This window comes from Pogona vitticeps, chromosome 5, assembly GCF_051106095.1.
Source record: "Pogona vitticeps strain Pit_001003342236 chromosome 5, PviZW2.1, whole genome shotgun sequence".
Classification (NCBI taxonomy): domain Eukaryota; kingdom Metazoa; phylum Chordata; class Lepidosauria; order Squamata; family Agamidae; genus Pogona; species Pogona vitticeps.
Genome location: NC_135787.1, coordinates 159,269,409 through 159,286,938, shown reverse-complemented (window position 1 = coordinate 159,286,938; position 17,530 = coordinate 159,269,409). Strand labels below are relative to the sequence as shown.

The 17,530-nt window shown below is 43.6% G+C and overlaps 1 protein-coding gene across 3 annotated transcripts; it reads left to right on the top strand.

The window, feature by feature from the left end:
* The first annotated feature begins 5,200 nt into the window (after positions 1-5,200).
* Positions 5,201-17,345, top strand: ARL1 (ARF like GTPase 1). 3 transcript variants are annotated; one of them, XM_073000223.2, is made up of 6 exons: positions 5,201-5,389; positions 7,723-7,860; positions 8,837-8,918; positions 9,630-9,741; positions 16,673-16,851; positions 16,998-17,345. In XM_073000223.2, exons 1-6 carry the CDS (start codon positions 5,386-5,388, stop codon positions 17,026-17,028), a joined length of 546 nt encoding a protein of 181 aa, XP_072856324.1. In that variant the 5' UTR covers positions 5,201-5,385; the 3' UTR covers positions 17,029-17,345. The 3 variants fall into 3 exon arrangements, with proteins under 3 accessions (XP_072856324.1, XP_078232201.1, XP_078232202.1); XM_078376075.1 differs by lacking the exon at positions 5,201-5,389 and adding an exon at positions 5,865-7,476; XM_078376076.1 differs by lacking the exon at positions 5,201-5,389 and adding an exon at positions 5,906-6,237.
* Positions 17,346-17,530: the final 185 nt, after the last annotated feature.

The window sequence follows — 17,530 nt, the reverse complement described above, 5'->3', positions numbered from 1 at the left end:
AAAGCCGTTGACTCCAACCCCTCCTGCTCAAGGCAGGAATCCAAATCAAAGCAGATTTCACATATGGTTGTCTAATTTTCTCTTGAATGCCTCCAGTGCTGGAGTGCTCACCACCTCCCAAGGTGTTATTGTTTAGTTGTTAAGTCATATCCGATTCTTTGTGACTACATGGACCAGAGCACACCAGGCCCTCCTATCTTCCACTGCCTCCCGGAGTTGGGTCAAATACATCTTGGTAGCTTCGATGACGCTGTCCAACCATCTCGTCCTCTGTCATTCCCTTCTCCTCTTGCCCTCCCACTTCCCCAACATCAGGGTCTTTTCCACGGAGTCTTCTCTTATGAGATGACCAAAGTATTGGAGCCTCAGCTTCAGGATCTGTCCTTCCAGTGAGCACTCAGAGTTGATTTCCTCCCAAGAAGCACTGTCACTATCTGCAGTGATCACGGAGCCCAAGAAAGTAAAATCTGTCACTGCCTCCATATCTTCCCCTTCTACTTGTCAGGAGATGATGGGACCAGTGGCCATGATATTAGTTTTTTTGATGTTGAGCTTCAGACCATTTTTTGCGCTCTCCTCTTTCACTCTCATTAAGAGGTTCTTTAATTCTTCCTCACTTTCTGCCATCAGAATGGTATCATCTGCATATCGGAGGCTGTTGATATTTCTTCCGGCAATCTTAATTCTGGCTTGGGATTCGTCCAGTCCTGCCTTTCACATGATGTATTCTGCATATAAGTAAAATAAGCAGGGAGACAATATACAGCCTTGTTGTTCTCCTTTCCCAATTTTGAACTAATCAGTTGTTCCATATCCAGTTCTAACTGTTGCTTCCTGTCCCACATATAGATTTCTCAGGAGATAAGGTGGTCAGGCACTCCCATTTCTTTAAGAACTTGCCATAGTTTGCTGTGGTCCACACAGTCAAAGGCTTTCGCATAGTCAATGAAGCAGAAGTAGATGTTTTTCTGGAACTCTCTGGCTTTCTCCACAATCCAGGATGCTAGCAATTTCTATTGTGAGCCGTCCATAGACCTTTGGGTAGAGTGGGCGGCATATAAGTTGAATAAATAAATAAATAAATTTTGTCTCAAGTTCCTCTGCCCCTTCGGAATCCAGCTTGTGCTTCTGAGAGTTCTCGGTCCACATACCTGTACTGTTGAAACCTACCTTGTAGGATTTTAAGCATAACCTTGCTAGTGTGTGAAATGAGTGCAATTGTACGGTAGTTGGAGCATTCCTTGGCACTGCCCTTCTTTGGGATTGGGATATAGACTGATCTTTTCCAATCCTCTGGCCACTGTTGAGTTTTCCAAACATGCTGGCATATTGAGTGTAGCACCTTAACAGCATCATCTTTTAAGATTTTAAATAGTTCAAGTGGAATGCCATCACCTCCACTGGCCTTGTTGTTAGCCATGCTTTCTAAGGTCCACTTGACTTCACTCTCCAGGATGTCTGGCTCAAGGTCAGCAGCCACACACACTGGGATGTCCAGGACATCCAGATCTTTCTGGTATAATTCCTCTGTGTATTCTTGCCACCTTTTCTTGATGTCTTCTGCTTCTGTGAAGTCCCTGCCATTTTTGTCCTTTATCATGTCCATATTTGTACAAAAGGTTCATTTAATATCTCCAATTTTCTTGAACAGATCTCTGTGTTTTCCCCTTTTTATTATTTTCCTCTATTTCTTTGCACTGTTCATTTAAGAAGGTCCTCTTATCTCTCCTTGATATTCTTTGGAAGTCTGCATGCAATTTTCTGTAGCTTTCCCTATCTCCCTTGCATTTCCCTTCTCTTCTCTACTATTTCTAAGGCCTTGTTGGCTAGCCACTTTGCTTCCTTGCATTTCCTTTTCTTTGGGATGGTTTTTGTTGCTGCCTCCTGTACAGTGTTACGAGCCTCCATCCATAGTTCTTCAGGCACTCTGTCCAACAAATCTAGTTCCTTGAATATGTTCGTCACTTCCACTGTGTATTCATAAGGCAGGGGTCAGGGAACTTTTTTACCTTTTACCCCCCAAAATTTTTATATAGGCTGACATTACCCCCTTGATTCCAAAGGAAGGAAATCATAGACTATTTGAATTAAAAATATTATTGAATCTACACAGGCTGTGTACTGAACTAGCAGGATGCACCAAATTTGATAAAGATGTGCACTATTTTTGCTGGAACACATTGCACTCCAGCCATGGTGTAGTATAGGTAGGCGTCCAACGTGCTAGTTCACAGAGGATTTAATCATCATCAGTGGCTGCCAGAGTGGTGCTAGCAATGATATGTTAGAGACAGCCAACGTAGAATGGGGGGGGGCTTTCCCTACCACTTTAATCATTCTATGTATGGTGTGCAAAAAGGAACAAACCAGGCTAAAAGCCATGTCACCCACCCTGGTGCCATAGCCCAATATCAGGGCCAGTGTGCTTTTTTATCATCATCAATGGAAAACTCAGCAGTGGCCAGCACTCTGCTCATTACCCCCAGGATTTTCATTTTTACCCAATTTGGGGTAATTTACCCCTGTTCTCCGACCTATGTCATAAGGGATTTGGTTTAGATTATACCTGACTAGCCCAGTGGTTTTTCCTACTTCCTTCAGTTTAAGCTTGAGTTTTGCTATAAGAAGCTGATGATCAGAGCCACATAACTTCCAGGTCTTGTTTTTGCTGACTGTATAGAGCTTCTTCATCTTTGGCTGCAGGGAACATAATCAATTTGATTTTGGTATTGCCTATATGGTGATGTCCATGTGTAGAGTCACCTCTTGTGTTGTTGGAAAAGACTGTGATGACCAGCTTGTTCTCTTGACAAACCTCTATTACCCTTTGTCCTGCTTCATTTTGAAATCCAAGGCCAAACTTACCTGTTGTTCCTTTTATCTCTTGGCTCCCTACTTTAGCATTCCAGTCCCCTAGAATGAGAAGAACATCTTTCTTTGGTGTCAGTTCCAGAAGGTGTTGTAAGTCTTCATAGAATTGGTCAATTTCAGCCTCTTCAGCATCAGTGGTTGGTGCATAAACTTGGATTACTGTGATGTTGAAAGGTCTGCCTTGGATTCGTATTGAAATCATTCTATCAATCATTCTATCATTTTTGAGATTGTATCCCATTACAGCTTTTCCCACTCTTTTGTTGACTAAGAGAGCTACTCCATTTCTTCTACAGGATTCTTGCCCACAATAGTAGATATGATAATCATTTGAATTGAATTCGCCCATTCCTGTTCATTTTAGTTCACTGACTAAATGTCAGTATTTATTCTTGCCATCTCCTGATCTATGCAGCTTACCAAGGTTCAAAGATCTTCCATTCCAGGTTCCTATGCAGTATTTTTCTTTGCAGCATCGGACTTTCCTTTCACTTCCAGGTGCGTCCACAGCTGACTTTGGCCCAACCACTTCATTAGCTCTGGAACCACTTGTACTTGTCTTCTGCTCTTCCTCAGTAGCACGTTGGACGCCTTCTGACCCGAGGGGCCCATCTTCCAGCATCATATTTTTTAGCCTTTTGTTTCTGTCCATGGAGTTTTCTTGGCAAAGTTACTGGAGTGGCTTGCCTGTTCCTGCTCCAGGTGGATTGCGTTTAGTCAGAACTCTCCACTATGACCTGTCCGTCTTGGGTGTCCCTGCACAGCATAGCCCATAGCTTCTCTGAATTACTCAAGCCCCTTCACCACGACAAGGCAGCAATCCGTGAAGGGGAGCTCCCAAGGTAATAGGTTCCATTGTTGTACTGCACTAACTGTTAAGAAGATTTTTCCTGATATTCAGCCTAAATCTGGCTTCCTGTAGCTTGAGCACATTATTACATGTCCTACCCTCTGGGATGATCAAGAATAGATCCTGCTCCTCTTCTGTATGACTACCTTTCAAGTACAGTATTTGAAAAGTGCTATCATGTCATCTCCCCTTAGTCTTTTCTCAAGGCCCAGTTATTTCACACTTTCCTCATAGGCCTTAGTTTCCAGTCCCCTGATTATCCTTGTTGCCCTCCTCTGAACTTCTTCCAGTTTGTTAGCATCCTTAGTGTCCAGAACTGGATAGTTTTCTAAATGAGGCCTAGCCAGTGCTGAATAGAGGGGAACTGGTATCTCATAGGATTTGGAGACTATACGTCTGGTAATGCATTTTAAAATAGCATTGGTCTTTTTTGCAGCCATGTTGCACTTTTGGCTCATATTCAGCTTTCAATCTATAATTCCAAGATCCCTCTCACTTGTAATATTACTGAGCCAAGTATCCCCCATCTTGTAAACTATACATTCGTTTACTTTTTGTAGGTGAACTCAGCATTTATCTCTGTTGTTCAAGCCTATCAAAATCTTTGTGAGTTTTGTCCCCGTCTTCCAGGGTACTAGCTATTGCACCCAATTTTCTGTCACCCACGGATTTAGTAAGTTGCATGCCCTCATCCAAGTCATTTATAAAAAATATTGAAGAGCACTGGGCCCAGAACTGAGCCTTGTCTATTAATTAATTCAAAGTTTTGTGTATTTTTATATAGAAAGATGACCAATCCATAACTAGAGGGCTTTTTCCCAGCTTTATTTTTGCCTTTGCAAAAGTTTTGTAAATAGGGTTACAGTGTGTGTTGTCAAGTTGATTCTTACAGTGACCCTTTCCAGGGTTTTCCAGGTAGAGAGTACTCCGAAGTGCTTCCCCGTTCCCTTCTTTTGGGGCCAAGGCTGGCTCTTCTCCCGAGAGGCACAGCAGAGAATTGAACTCTCAGCCTCTGGTTCTGAAACCAGGTATCTAAACTACTCAGGCAGGAAAACAATACATCTTGAGTAATGCAATTGAGTAATTATTAGATGCTCATTAATCTAATTAGTTTTAAAATGTTCAAACCCTTACAAATACTGCAAGTTTACTTTTTGTCAGTGGACCCGAGCGGTCAGGAGCTTCACTGAAATTCAAAGCTCCGTCCTCCCGACAAGCGGGCACTCCGCCTCTATTTCCAACTCGCTGGATGGTAAAGCGGAAGCACGTTTTCGTGCATACTTTGAAGCCGCAGATTCGTCACAGTCCTCTTCGATTCATTGCGGCTTCTCTTTTTAATTTAATAAAAAACCAGTTTTGGCAGCTCTCACTCGCTTTTTCACCAACTGACAGCGGCGGTGAAGGAGCCGCTTTTACTCCTGTTGCCCGGGCTCTCACGCGTCGTGTCGAAAGGTCTGGCCAGGGAATGGCGCCTCATTTACTTTCCGGCCAGCGCCTCGTTTAAGGCATGTAGGAGGCGCGGACGAGCGGGAGTAGACACGGTCGACGTGGAAGGCCGGTCCGCCGCGACTTCCGGGTTAACGGCCAGGGCCGAGGCTGGGCCGCAGGAGCGGGCCGGCGACGCGTGTCTGAGGGAGGAAGCGACGTGGGAGAGCTCCTCAACCATGGGTGAGGAGAGCGGGGAGCGGGGCGGGCCTAGCTGCGGAGGAGGCGAGGCGGCGGCAGACCCGCGGAAAGGCACAGCGGGTCAGAAGCCGAGAGAGAGGGAGAAGCGGCTCGGTAGCTTTGGTTCCGCCGGCGAGCTGCTGCTGCCGCTGCTTCTGGTTCCCAGACCGCTCACTGGGAAAGGCGGTCGCCTTGGGCCAGTCGCCGCTTTCTTCCCGCGAGCTCTCTCCGCCGGGGATCTGCGTGCGGGGTTTCAAGGGAGGCCGGATCCTCGTCTTTGGGGGGGTGGGGGTGGTTTCCGAACCGTATGAAACCCTTGCAGCTGTTGGGACTCCCGGGAGGGCCGAGCCGCGGGGCGGGGAGGGAAGGGGGGGGAGACTCCGGCAGGAGGGCCCGCGAGAGGCAGGCAGACCCCGTTGACCCTCTCTCTTGCCCGCTGCGAAGCCCCCTCGCGAGGCGGCCGCGTTCCTCGGAGCGTCTTCCCTCATCACGACTTCAACCGGGGGGGGGGGGGCTCCCAGCAGTTTCTTACGCAGGATCTAGCCTTAAAAGAGGCCTCGCTTTCGCCTTTCTATACAAAGTGTGGGTGTGGGTGTGTGTAGGGGGTGTAGATACAGGTCTCTTCTCCAGAGCTTTTCCTCGGAGTTCTTCCCTTTGCGTTCCCGATGAAGAATTGCCTGAAATCCGATCTGAGATGGAAAAGGAACAACTCCCTCTTTTGCTGCAGTAGGTGAAGGGGGAGGAACTTCCTCTGCCTCCTCGGGGAACCAAAAGGCAGGCAAAATAAAAGTTCTGCGCTCCCACAGCTGAAGACATGAATATATCTTTGAAGGCTGCTTCCTGGTCATAAGGTTGTTTAAAAAAAAACTTTTAAGTGGCCCTTACGGTGGTAAAATGAAATGAATTGCAACAGATAGCTTCACTAGGTAAAGCCCTACAATAATTATACCAGTATAGAAGGAAAGTCTGTGGAGGTCCAGGTGCGAATGAAGTGCAGTTCCCACTATCCCTCACCATTGGTCATACCTGGAGGGACTGATGGGTGTTGGGAGTCCAGCAAGTTCTGGGGTTCCCTGACCTGCTTATATAGAGAAGAGAGCACACAAACACTTTAAGTGGCAACAAAAGTTAAAATTTTGAATTGAAGATTTGCATGGATGACAAAAAGTTGACCCCCATCAGCAGTAACCAGTTTAGCAAGTGCTGAGACTACACTGCAAGCCAATAAAATCTGATGGCCACATGTTGTGGCCTAGAGTGGTCAAAATGACTAGATAGGCGGGGTATAAATACAATAAATAAATAAAATAAAAAATGTTCCCCATCCCTTTTTTGAAACATGCATTGGGAGAGGGGAACCAGTCAACAGGCACATTTTGTTTATATTCATTGTTAAGTTCATTTGATTGTGGGCTACGTGGTCTCATCACCAGAAATTATTTGGCCATCGTTTGCATTCAATGAGGTTGATGATTAAATCCAACTTTGTGATTTAAAAGAAGTATGTATGTTTTAGTTACCTGTTTCTCCATACTTGCTGTGATGAGTGTTTGTGTGACAGCTTCCTGAATGCACCCAGTTTTGTATGTTTTTGAAAGCTAAGCAGATTAGGTCTGGTATAGGATACCACCAAGAAATCTGGGAAAATTCCAGGTAGAGTCAAGAAAAAATCCTGGTTGAACCTGTGGAGAGCTGCGGTCAGTTAACAGTATTGGGCTGGGGGAACCAATGGTGTGACTTAAGGCAGTTTTGTATGATTATTGGTGAGGAAAGAAAAAGGAATGGAGTAAAATCTGTTCAAACTTTTTATGGTATACACTTGTTGAATAATATTAAGATGGAATGCACACACTATGAATCTTTGTATATTTTAGCAGTCTTCTCCAGGGTAGCTGTGTTGCTCATTCAGTAAATGCAATTTCTTCTCCTCCTCAACCTCTTTTGAGGCGACACCTCTGCTCCAAACAGCTGTGAGACTAAGTACATTCAGCAATCTCAAAAGGCTGACCTTCAGTTGGAAAAGAAAAGAGGATGGGGATGGCTTGCTGGTAGAAGACAGGGCTAACCAGCTACAACCCTCATTTTATACTGTGAGAAGCATAAAATGAACTTCATAGAAAATGAATTAAATTGCAATATTTTAAAATATGTTTCAAAAATAAAATTCAGCACTGATGTCTGAAACCTACCACTGTCCTGTCCAGCCTTTGCTATCCTTCTGTGTTAACTTAAATGGATAGTCTGTGAACAATATTGTGCTTCTTGGTTTTGCAAATTTGCTATTGAAACATTGTTGGATACTCTGAAAAGTGTAATTGTAACATTTTTCTTTGTAGGTGGCTTTTTTTCAACCATCTTTTCCAGTTTATTTGGTACACGGGAGATGAGAATTTTAATTTTGGGATTGGATGGAGCAGGAAAGACAACAATTCTCTACCGACTACAAGTTGGCGAGGTTGTGACTACAATTCCTAGTGAGTGTTCTTCTAAATGAAATGTGATGCTCATTGTGTAATGACTCCTCTTTTTCTCTTTACACATTCATTATTAAATGAGTCCTATGTGTGGCAAGCTTAGATGACTATTGACGTTTACTTGAAATAGGTGTAAGGACAATTTTGGATGACTCAATTTTTGGAGTGCAAATGATAAAACAGTGAAGTGTGCCATGTCTTTACTAATAAAGACTGAAATCCTGTCATACAATTACACAAATGGTGCAACTTTTACTGACAAATTGCCATGAATTAAGACATCTCTATAGGCATTTTCTGTTGCACACCAAGTTGTGTGGCGCAGTTTGCAAAGATAATGTCTGCAGAGATTAAGTCTTTTGCATAACTGCAACAGGATTTAGGACAAAATGTATACATCTTTTCAGAGCTTGAGAGCACATGTTGTAGGTCTCTGTAAAGTTCATTAGTAATAATAAACTCTTAGTTAAACTAGAAGAAAACTGACCATGAAATGCCAACTAAACTCAATTCTGATTCCTACTAATACTAGGAAAATCAAGATGCTTGCAATATTGGCATTTGCCCAAATTCTTTTCTTTTAAATTTTGTGGTTTTTTTTGAATGTGGATGTCAGGTTTTACAGAATCGATCAGTTGTCGAGAGACAGGAAACAAAATGCATCAGCCAGGATCATGCACAGGATTACAGTAGCATACATGTAATTGCATACATTGTGATGGTGGGTTGTTGCCAACTAATGAGTTGTTGTTTGCGTTCTTGATCACATGTCACATCCCATGAGTAACATGCAATCAGGAATAGAAACAACTTGTTAATGAGCAATTGATGATCTCAGTTTAGGCAATTACAGTTGCACTGCTATAAATCCCCTATAAGATTCTTATCCTCAATTTATAATTCTGTATTAAGAGAACAAACAATATTCTAGGCTTCGATGCTTATTTATACTGATAAACTGATTTTCTTCTTCTAGCAATTGGTTTCAATGTGGAAACAGTAACCTACAAGAATCTGAAGTTTCAAGTCTGGGATTTAGGAGGACAGACAAGCATCAGGTATAGCTCATCTAGTGAAACTCAGCAGAACTGCAAAGACAGGGCATGACTTCTGAAATATCTAAGTGAATGCATAGATCCCATTGTCAAAAGAGGACAAAATGTGCTTTCAGTTCTTTACAAAGTTAGTTCAAGATTAGTTAGGTGGAATATTCAGACTGAAATCCTGTTGTTTAGCACTGTAAATCACACATAGAGTAGATTCAGTGAATCAGTGACAATTTGGTGAATCTGCTGCACGTTCTGTTGAGTCATTGGGGCCTACTACAGTTACTACACAAAGCAACAGGATTTCAGCCAGTGTCTTTCTACAGATGTTATCAGCACAACTTAAATGTTTGAAGGATCCAAAATATATGTGTTTATGTGAAGTGTACATGTGTATATGAAAACCTCAACCACTAGTAGAACCAATCATGTGTATATAATTCTCTGTGGCTTTGAAATCAGCTTAAATTTGTGTTCTACCTTGGATTTAGTTCCTTTGTTCTGCCCACTAGTATTCCATAATAATGAGGAAAATCATAGTTTTGAAGGCATTGAAGTGCTAGTATTTTAAACTGTATGTGATAAGTGTCTTAGAATGGACTTTTGTCAGAGTTCAGTTTTTCGCTTAAATTTTTCAGGCTTTGGGAAATAGACTGTGCAGCTATGATTGTATTCTTCAGTTTCTAATATAGTTTATACAATACAATATTGTTTATCTTCTAGGCCATATTGGCGATGTTACTATTCTAATACAGATGCAGTCATTTATGTGGTGGACAGCTGTGACAGAGACAGAATTGGAATTTCAAAGTCTGAGCTTGTTGCCATGTTGGAGGTAGGAAACAGAACATAAAGGACAGTTCCACATCTTGCATAACATACATCAGCATAAATAATATCACCAGCCGTGGCAGATTGCTGCTGATTATATAGAGTCCCAGCCTCAACTTCCATTATTTCATCTTTATTTCATTGGGTATATGAGTTGAACATGACCTTGAATCAAAGCAGGGACTGACAACATTTTCCTAATATCATTGCCAACTAAATTACACACCAGGATTTTGTCTTTAAATTAGTAAAATGACTATGGAACAGACCAAATATACTTTTAACCTGGGATTCTGTTCAAGACTTGCACCATTGTTCTGCTCTTTTTAAAAAATTGAATATGAATGCTTTTTTTTTTCATTTCTCCTTCCTCCACATTGTTTCGTCTAGCCTTTAAAATGAGCTTTCTCTATGCATTCCTGGGAGCTTTTGGCCAGCATGTATGCTGTTGAAGCACTAGGTTATATGGATATACAGAACACAAGATTATTACATTTGAGCCAGTGGACAGAGAGGGTGAACGGGGGGGGCACTGTCCTGACTTCTTTTGCTTTTTTTAAGGTACAGAAGCAGTGTAAGGGGATTGGCATGCTAAAGAGTGTTGGCCTTTATATTTTATGTTCTGGCTTTCTACCGTAGTACATCTTTCTCCGTTAGGTGGCCAGCCAAAACGGAAGACTGAGCTGCTAATACGTCTGCAAACAGCATTCATTTTTAGACATATTGATGTAACCATGTTGTACTTGGCCCTTCAGGCACTGAACATCAGTGTTTGTAATGTTGTATATGACGACACAATGTTACTTGATCTTCTTGTTACATCCTGTCCAGTCACTTCTGATTTACAGTGACCCTACAAATTAATCACACAGTGTCCTATTATTAACATTGTGGAGCTTGTGTTCTCGAAGGCTCAAATGTGGAGCTTGTTGGAATATATTTTGATACCTTTGTTTCCAGTACCAAAAAAGGTCAAAGATAGCTCAGTGGTGTAGGCATCTGTGAAATGAGCAGTTCCCCACTGTGCCTCGTTGACAAGGGCTGGACTTGATGATCCATAGGGTCCCCTCCAGCTCTGCAGTTCTATGTTTAGTATAACACAACAACATTTATTTAAGAATATCTGAAAGTAATTTAATTTAACATTGAAAATCAATTTCTCATCTGAACCTGTTACATAACAGCACTGATGTTACCTGTCTGTCATGGGTTTGGAGGGAAAGTTCCATCCTATGGGGAGTGGAAGGCGGGACATCAGGAGGAGGGGCTGTACTGTATAAATATGTGATGCCTGTGTGGTGAAGGGTAGATGCTGAGACAGACTGTGAGACACTGGGTTGGGACGAAGCAGCAGCTGGGGAAGAAGAAGCTGTTGTGGGAGTCTGGGTGTCTGACAGGGTACTACTGTGTGTCAGAGTACCAGCCTGAAAGGTTCAGGGGTCTGTTGGTTAGCCAGAACTGATGGGTTCAGGGTCTGTGCTTTAAGTTAAAGGTTCTAGGTGAACCAAACTGTATGCTTGTGTGTGTGAGAATAAGCCACGTTACTTTATTTTATTCACCTGATTGTTTTATTTACCCTGTTTGTATTTAAAATAAACCTTATTCTTTTATTGTTTAAAAATCCATCCCTGGTCTGTGTGACTTATTATAGGGAATGGTTGGTGGCAGCTTAGTAACTGTGTGATAGATCCCAGTAGGTCTGGGTTTGTCACATTGATTGGTGTCCAGCGTGTGGGATACGACTGGTCCAGTTGTCCAGCGGTCCAGCAAAGCCTTGGCAAGTGTGCCCAGAGCAAGGGGGGTCTAGTCAGGGACAGTCTGAGGCGCGTAGGTAATCTTCTAGGTGTACCTCACGGGGAGGTGCACTAGTAGAAGAACGTGCCAACTGGGGAGACTTAGATTAAGGTGCTCTGAGGCAGCCTGATTTTGGCGGGAAAACGCTGAGGCAAAACTGCGTAGCAACAGTGAGCTAGCTTGCCAGCTGAGAGGCCCAGCAGAGGGGGGTAGGCTCTGACTCGATACTGTTGCAAATTTAGTGCTGAAGAACAGCAGCAATCTCTGGGGAGAGCTGGTTCTGAGGCAAAAAGGAAAAAAAGTGGTCGTTTTATTTTGAGGCTTGACTTTTTAAAGCAGCCTGTTCTGAGGGGGGGTATGCCCTTGACTCGAAGCCAAGTAGCAGACATGAGTGAGGTGAAAGACCCCCAGATTGACCAAGGTTCTGAGGATGAATTTGGCTCAGTGCAAGGTGACAGCACAGGAGAGCAGGACCCAGAACTCAGAAAAATACTCCTAGCCCAACAGCATGAACTGAGGGTGAGGGAAATGGAGGAAAGATTAGAGAGAGAAAGAAGAGAGGAAAGGGAGAAACAAAGGCAATTTGAATTAGAGAGAGAGAGAGAGAGAATGGAGAGGGAAGAAAGAATGGAGAGAGAGAAAATTGCTCTGGAAAAAGAAAGGATGGCGTATGAGTTAAGAAAACTGGAAATGATGAACCAGAACAATAATAATAATAGGGATTCTGAGGGAGGCCAACTGTCTAAGGCTGACCTGAAGAAATTCCCTGTGTACCACAAGGGAGATTGTCCTGAGGTGTTCTTTTCCTTAGTGGAAAGAGCGTTTGTGGACTTCTCAGTGAGGGAAACTGAGAAGATGACCATCATGCGTTCTTTAATCAGTGGTAGCCTGGCTGAGGTTTATGCCGAGATGCCTGAGGAACGGATGAAAGATTTTGCAGAGTTTAAAAAACTGGTGTTCGCAAGACATGGGATAAATGCAGAGCAGCTGAGACAAAGGTTCAGGTCCCTCACCAAGAAGCCAGAACAGACTTTTACCCAAGTGGGGGCCCAATTGGTGAGGCTGCTTGAGAAATGGCTGTCGCAGGAGGGAACAGAGACCTATGAACAGCTTAAAGACTTGATAGCCCTGGAACAGTTCTATTCAGTCCTGCATGGGGAATTGAAATTCCAGGTGAGGGAAAGGAAACCGAAATCTGTGGCAGCAGCCGCAGAGATCGCGGATTTTATCTCCCAAATAAGAAAGCCCTTGGGTGAGGGGAAATCTGTAGGTAAACCCAAAGAAACCTACAGCAAGTACTCTCAGGGACCAGGGAAAAGCCAGCAAGGGGGAGGGGCCCATGGTGAAGGGAAGCCCTCAGGCATGAAACCAAGCCCTCAGAATTTGGAGGGAAAACCCAAACAAGAGGAGAGAGAATCAAAATACACCAGAAAATGCTATTTCTGTCAGGGAAAGGGTCATCTGATCTCAGAGTGTGAGAAATTGAAGCAGCTAAAAGGAATGGTGCCTCAGAATGCTAGTGGGACCAAGCCAAAAGCTGTGTTCTGTGTCCAGAAGGAGCAAAGCTCATTGTCACAGAGGGAGCCTGTTGCCATGACTACTCAGTCTGGAACAGCTACCTCTGCTGATCAGGCTGAGGAAAATGGTCCTCTTCTGGAGGTAAAGCGCTGCTTGCTGATAAAAACAGATTCTCAGTTGTTTGAGACAGCAGGGGTGGACGTAGGAATACTTGACCGGCAGTATAGGGGGCTGCGGGACACTTGTTCCCAAGTAACCCTATGCCATCCAGATATCATCCCTAGGGAGTTTATAATCCCAAATGAGAGCATGAAGGTGGCAGGGATTGAGGGGCAGATAATCTCTCTGCCAGTAGCAGAGGTACCTGTCAACTTTCAAGGCTGGAGGGGAGATTGGCGGCTAGCGATTTCATCGACTCTGCCAGCAGCCGTGCTCGTGGGAAATGACCTGGCTGAACATGTGAAACGGGTGCTAGTGATTACACGCTCACAAGCCACCACAGGGACAGTTCAGGGGGGTAATGATGAGCCAGAGACGGAAGCAGGTGGGGGAAGTTCAGAAGCTGTGGTGGAAACCTTAACCACAGACAGCAGATTTGGACAGGAGCAAAAGGCAGACGCCACTCTCCAAAAGTGTTTTGAACAGGTGACTGACGCCCAGCTAACACCTGAAACCCCAGTGAGATTTCTGGAGAAAAAGGGGATTTTATATAGAGAAACCCTGAGGAATATCTCAAAAGGGGGAGATGGGATCAGAAGTCAGCTGGTGGTACCTGAAAAGTATCGCCCCATGATCTTAAAAAGGGGTCACTCTGACATGTTTGCTGCACACTTAGGGGTGAAAGGGCCCCTTGATTTGATCAAACAAATTTGGGAGCAGATCACCCAGGATGACCCACAAGACGTTGTGACATACATAGACACCTTGATGAATGACCTAAAGAGAAATCTAGAGCTGGCAGCAGAAAACCTGCAAGCTCAGAAGGTCAGACAGAAAACATGGTATGACCACAAAGCTAGAGAGAGACACTTTGACCCAGGGGAGGAAGTGCTTTGGCTTAGGCCCTGCAGAGAGAATAAACTGCAGCTCAAATGGGCAGGACCATATAGGGTCATTTCCAAGATGTCAGACCTGAACTACCTAATAGAGCAGGAGGAGAACCAAGCAAGGAGGGTGGTTCATGTGAATGCCCTAAAACCCTACTACAGAGGGGAACAGAGGGTTTTATTCGCGATAAAAGCAGCTGAGAGTGAGGAAGCTGAATTGCCCTTCTGGGAGGGTAGAGGGGAAGTAAAATACAACCCAGAGGAGGTAAAGATCAGTCCTGCACTCACCCAAGACCAGCAGCAAGAACTAAAAATGCTGCTTAGCAAATATCAACAGGTGTTTTCCAACAAGCCGGGGATAGTGAAGGGAGTGATGCATCGGATCCACACAGGGGATGCACCCCCGCAGGCAGTATCCCCATACCGAGTAACGGGACCCTATAGGGACAAGGTGCGGAAGGAGCTGGACGAAATGCTGAGGGAGAACATAATCGTCCCCTCTTCTAGTCCTTGGTCCTCTCCGATAGTCCTTGTGGACAAGCCTGATGGGAGCATTAGGTTTTGTGTCGATTACAGGAAATTAAACCGTGTAACCACTCCTGATGCCTACCCAATGCCCAGGCTAGACAACCTGATTGAAACCATAGGGGGTTGTCGGTTCATCTCATCATTGGACCTGGTAAAGGGATATTGGCAATTAAGAATTGATCCCAGGGATCAAGAAAAGACTGCCTTTTGCAGCCCTTTTGGTCTCTATGAGTTTCGAGTCCTGAGCTTTGGTCTCAGAAATGCACCAGCCACATTCCAAAGGCTGATGGACCAGACCTTGGTAGGGCTCAGTGACTTTACAGTGGCCTACATTGACGACATAGGGATCTTCAGTAATACCTGGGAAGATCACCTGATACACCTGGAGTTAGTGCTGCAGAGGTTAAGTGCAGCAGGGCTAACAGTAAAGGCCAGCAAGTGTCAGCTGGGTAGCCCAGAAATAAAATACTTGGGTCACATGGTAGGGGGAGGAATGATAAAACCCCTGAAGGCCAAAATAGAAGCTGTTCGTGATTGGCCTAGACCCAACACCAAAAAAAAAGTCAAATCATTTCTTGGGTTGGTGGGCTACTACAGAAAGTTCATCCCGAGGTTTAGCGAGATTGCGGCTCCGCTGACCGATCTGACGAGGAAGAAGGCTGATGACCGCATCCCGTGGACCAGCGACTGTGAGGCGGCGTTCCAGAGGTTGAAGGAGGCGTTGATCAACTATCCTGTCCTGCGTGCTCCAGACTTCGACCGGGAGTTCATCATCTACACCGATGCGTCTAACACCGGGGTAGGAGCAGTTCTGTGCCAGGAGGATGAGAATGGTGACCAGCATCCAGTGTCCTACCTAAGTAGGAAACTTCAAAAAGGTGAGAGACATTTGGCAACCGTGGAGAAGGAGTGTTTGGCCATAGTCTACGCGATCCAGAAGGCCAAGCCTTACATCTGGGGAAGACATTTTATTCTGTGTACTGACCATTCACCATTGCAATGGTTAAAGACGATGAAAACCCACAATAGCAAACTTATGAGGTGGGCTTTGAACTTACAGGACTATGACTTTGAAGTGAAGGTGGTCAGAGGGTCAGTGAACTGTGTTGCTGACGCCTTATCAAGAAGACCTGAAGACTGAAGACGGCGAAAGAACATGGACTATATGTATATAATGAAGACAAAAAGTTAAAATGTACCTGGTTTTGAATTTGGTTGGTATTAATAAAGGTAAATTGATGTACTGTATATGGTAAAATGTTTAAATGCATATTTGCTATGGTTAACTTGGAGTGTAAGTATATGTAAGTATTATCTGGTATGTATAAATGTTGTTGTGTATTTTATGCAGGTTGTTTTTTGGTGAAAAGCACTTTTAGCTTTCCCCCTACAAAACAACTTTTAAAGAGGGGAGGTGTTACATAACAGCACTGATGTTACCTGTCTGTCATGGGTTTGGAGGGAAAGTTCCATCCTATGGGGAGTGGAAGGCGGGACATCAGGAGGAGGGGCTGTACTGTATAAATATGTGATGCCTGTGTGGTGAAGGGTAGATGCTGAGACAGACTGTGAGACACTGGGTTGGGACGAAGCAGCAGCTGGGGAAGAAGAAGCTGTTGTGGGAGTCTGGGTGTCTGACAGGGTACTACTGTGTGTCAGAGTACCAGCCTGAAAGGTTCAGGGGTCTGTTGGTTAGCCAGAACTGATGGGTTCAGGGTCTGTGCTTTAAGTTAAAGGTTCTAGGTGAACCAAACTGTATGCTTGTGTGTGTGAGAATAAGCCACGTTACTTTATTTTATTCACCTGATTGTTTTATTTACCCTGTTTGTATTTAAAATAAACCTTATTCTTTTATTGTTTAAAAATCCATCCCTGGTCTGTGTGACTTATTATAGGGAATGGTTGGTGGCAGCTTAGTAACTGTGTGATAGATCCCAGTAGGTCTGGGTTTGTCACAGAACCATATAGGGTCTGCTTCATAGATTAAATAATCTCTAGATTAAATAACAAAGTAATGAAGTGTAATTTGTATTTTCTTCTGCCTCTTAGGAAGAAGAACTGAAGAAAGCCATTTTAGTTGTGTTTGCAAATAAACAAGATATGGAACAGGCTATGACTCCTACAGAAATGGCAAATGCACTTGGACTTCCAGCTCTAAAGGATCGAAAATGGCAAATATTCAAAACATCTGCAACTAAAGGCACTGGACTTGATGAAGCAATGGAGTGGTAAGTGTATCTGTCCTTAATTTCATTATGTATGTTTACAGAAGCAGCACAGATTAGAAAATAGCTGCTGGGTCTTACAAAGGATGTTTCATTCTTTATAGAAATGCTTGGGTTTTTTAAAATCACAGAACAATCTGTCTTTCTAGGTTGGTGGAGACTTTGAAGAGCAGACAGTGAAATGGATCTGAAGCTTTCCTTTAAGTCATGTGAATAAACGCAGTGCTGTAAATAGGACTAAAAGAATATTACATTTTCAAAGAGATGGGGTTTCTGTGCATTGTAAATCACACTGAATCACCTGAATGTTTGTCTATATACTCTGTTTGGTCTGTTTCTTTTACCTTGTCTAAGTTATGTAGCACCAATTTTTATGATAGTCATATAACTGAAGACTATGACAACAAATAACAGGTGAATGGGTGGGGTAACTTTGCTACTTAGAATTCTAAGTGTTTGAAACTATTTATCACTAATAAATATTTAATTATCACATATCTCTGCTTAATGTCTATCTTTTATTTATTCATTTTTGTAGTTTGTATAGTTTAAGGCAACCTTTAGTATCCTGTATCTCAAAGAATCATTCTAGGCAAATAATCCTAAAAATCTATGTGACCATCTAGGATTACATATGCTACTTTATCTGAGATGAAGAAGTTTCAGACAGAAGGAATAGTAT

Excerpts from the sequence above, each read along its gene's own strand:
- ARL1 (XM_073000223.2), top strand. Across the intron at positions 9,742-16,672 it reads AGCTTGTTGCCATGTTGGAG|GAAGAAGAACTGAAGAAAGC; the intron begins GTAGGAAACAGA and ends TCTGCCTCTTAG. Across the intron at positions 16,852-16,997 it reads CTTGATGAAGCAATGGAGTG|GTTGGTGGAGACTTTGAAGA; the intron begins GTAAGTGTATCT and ends CTGTCTTTCTAG.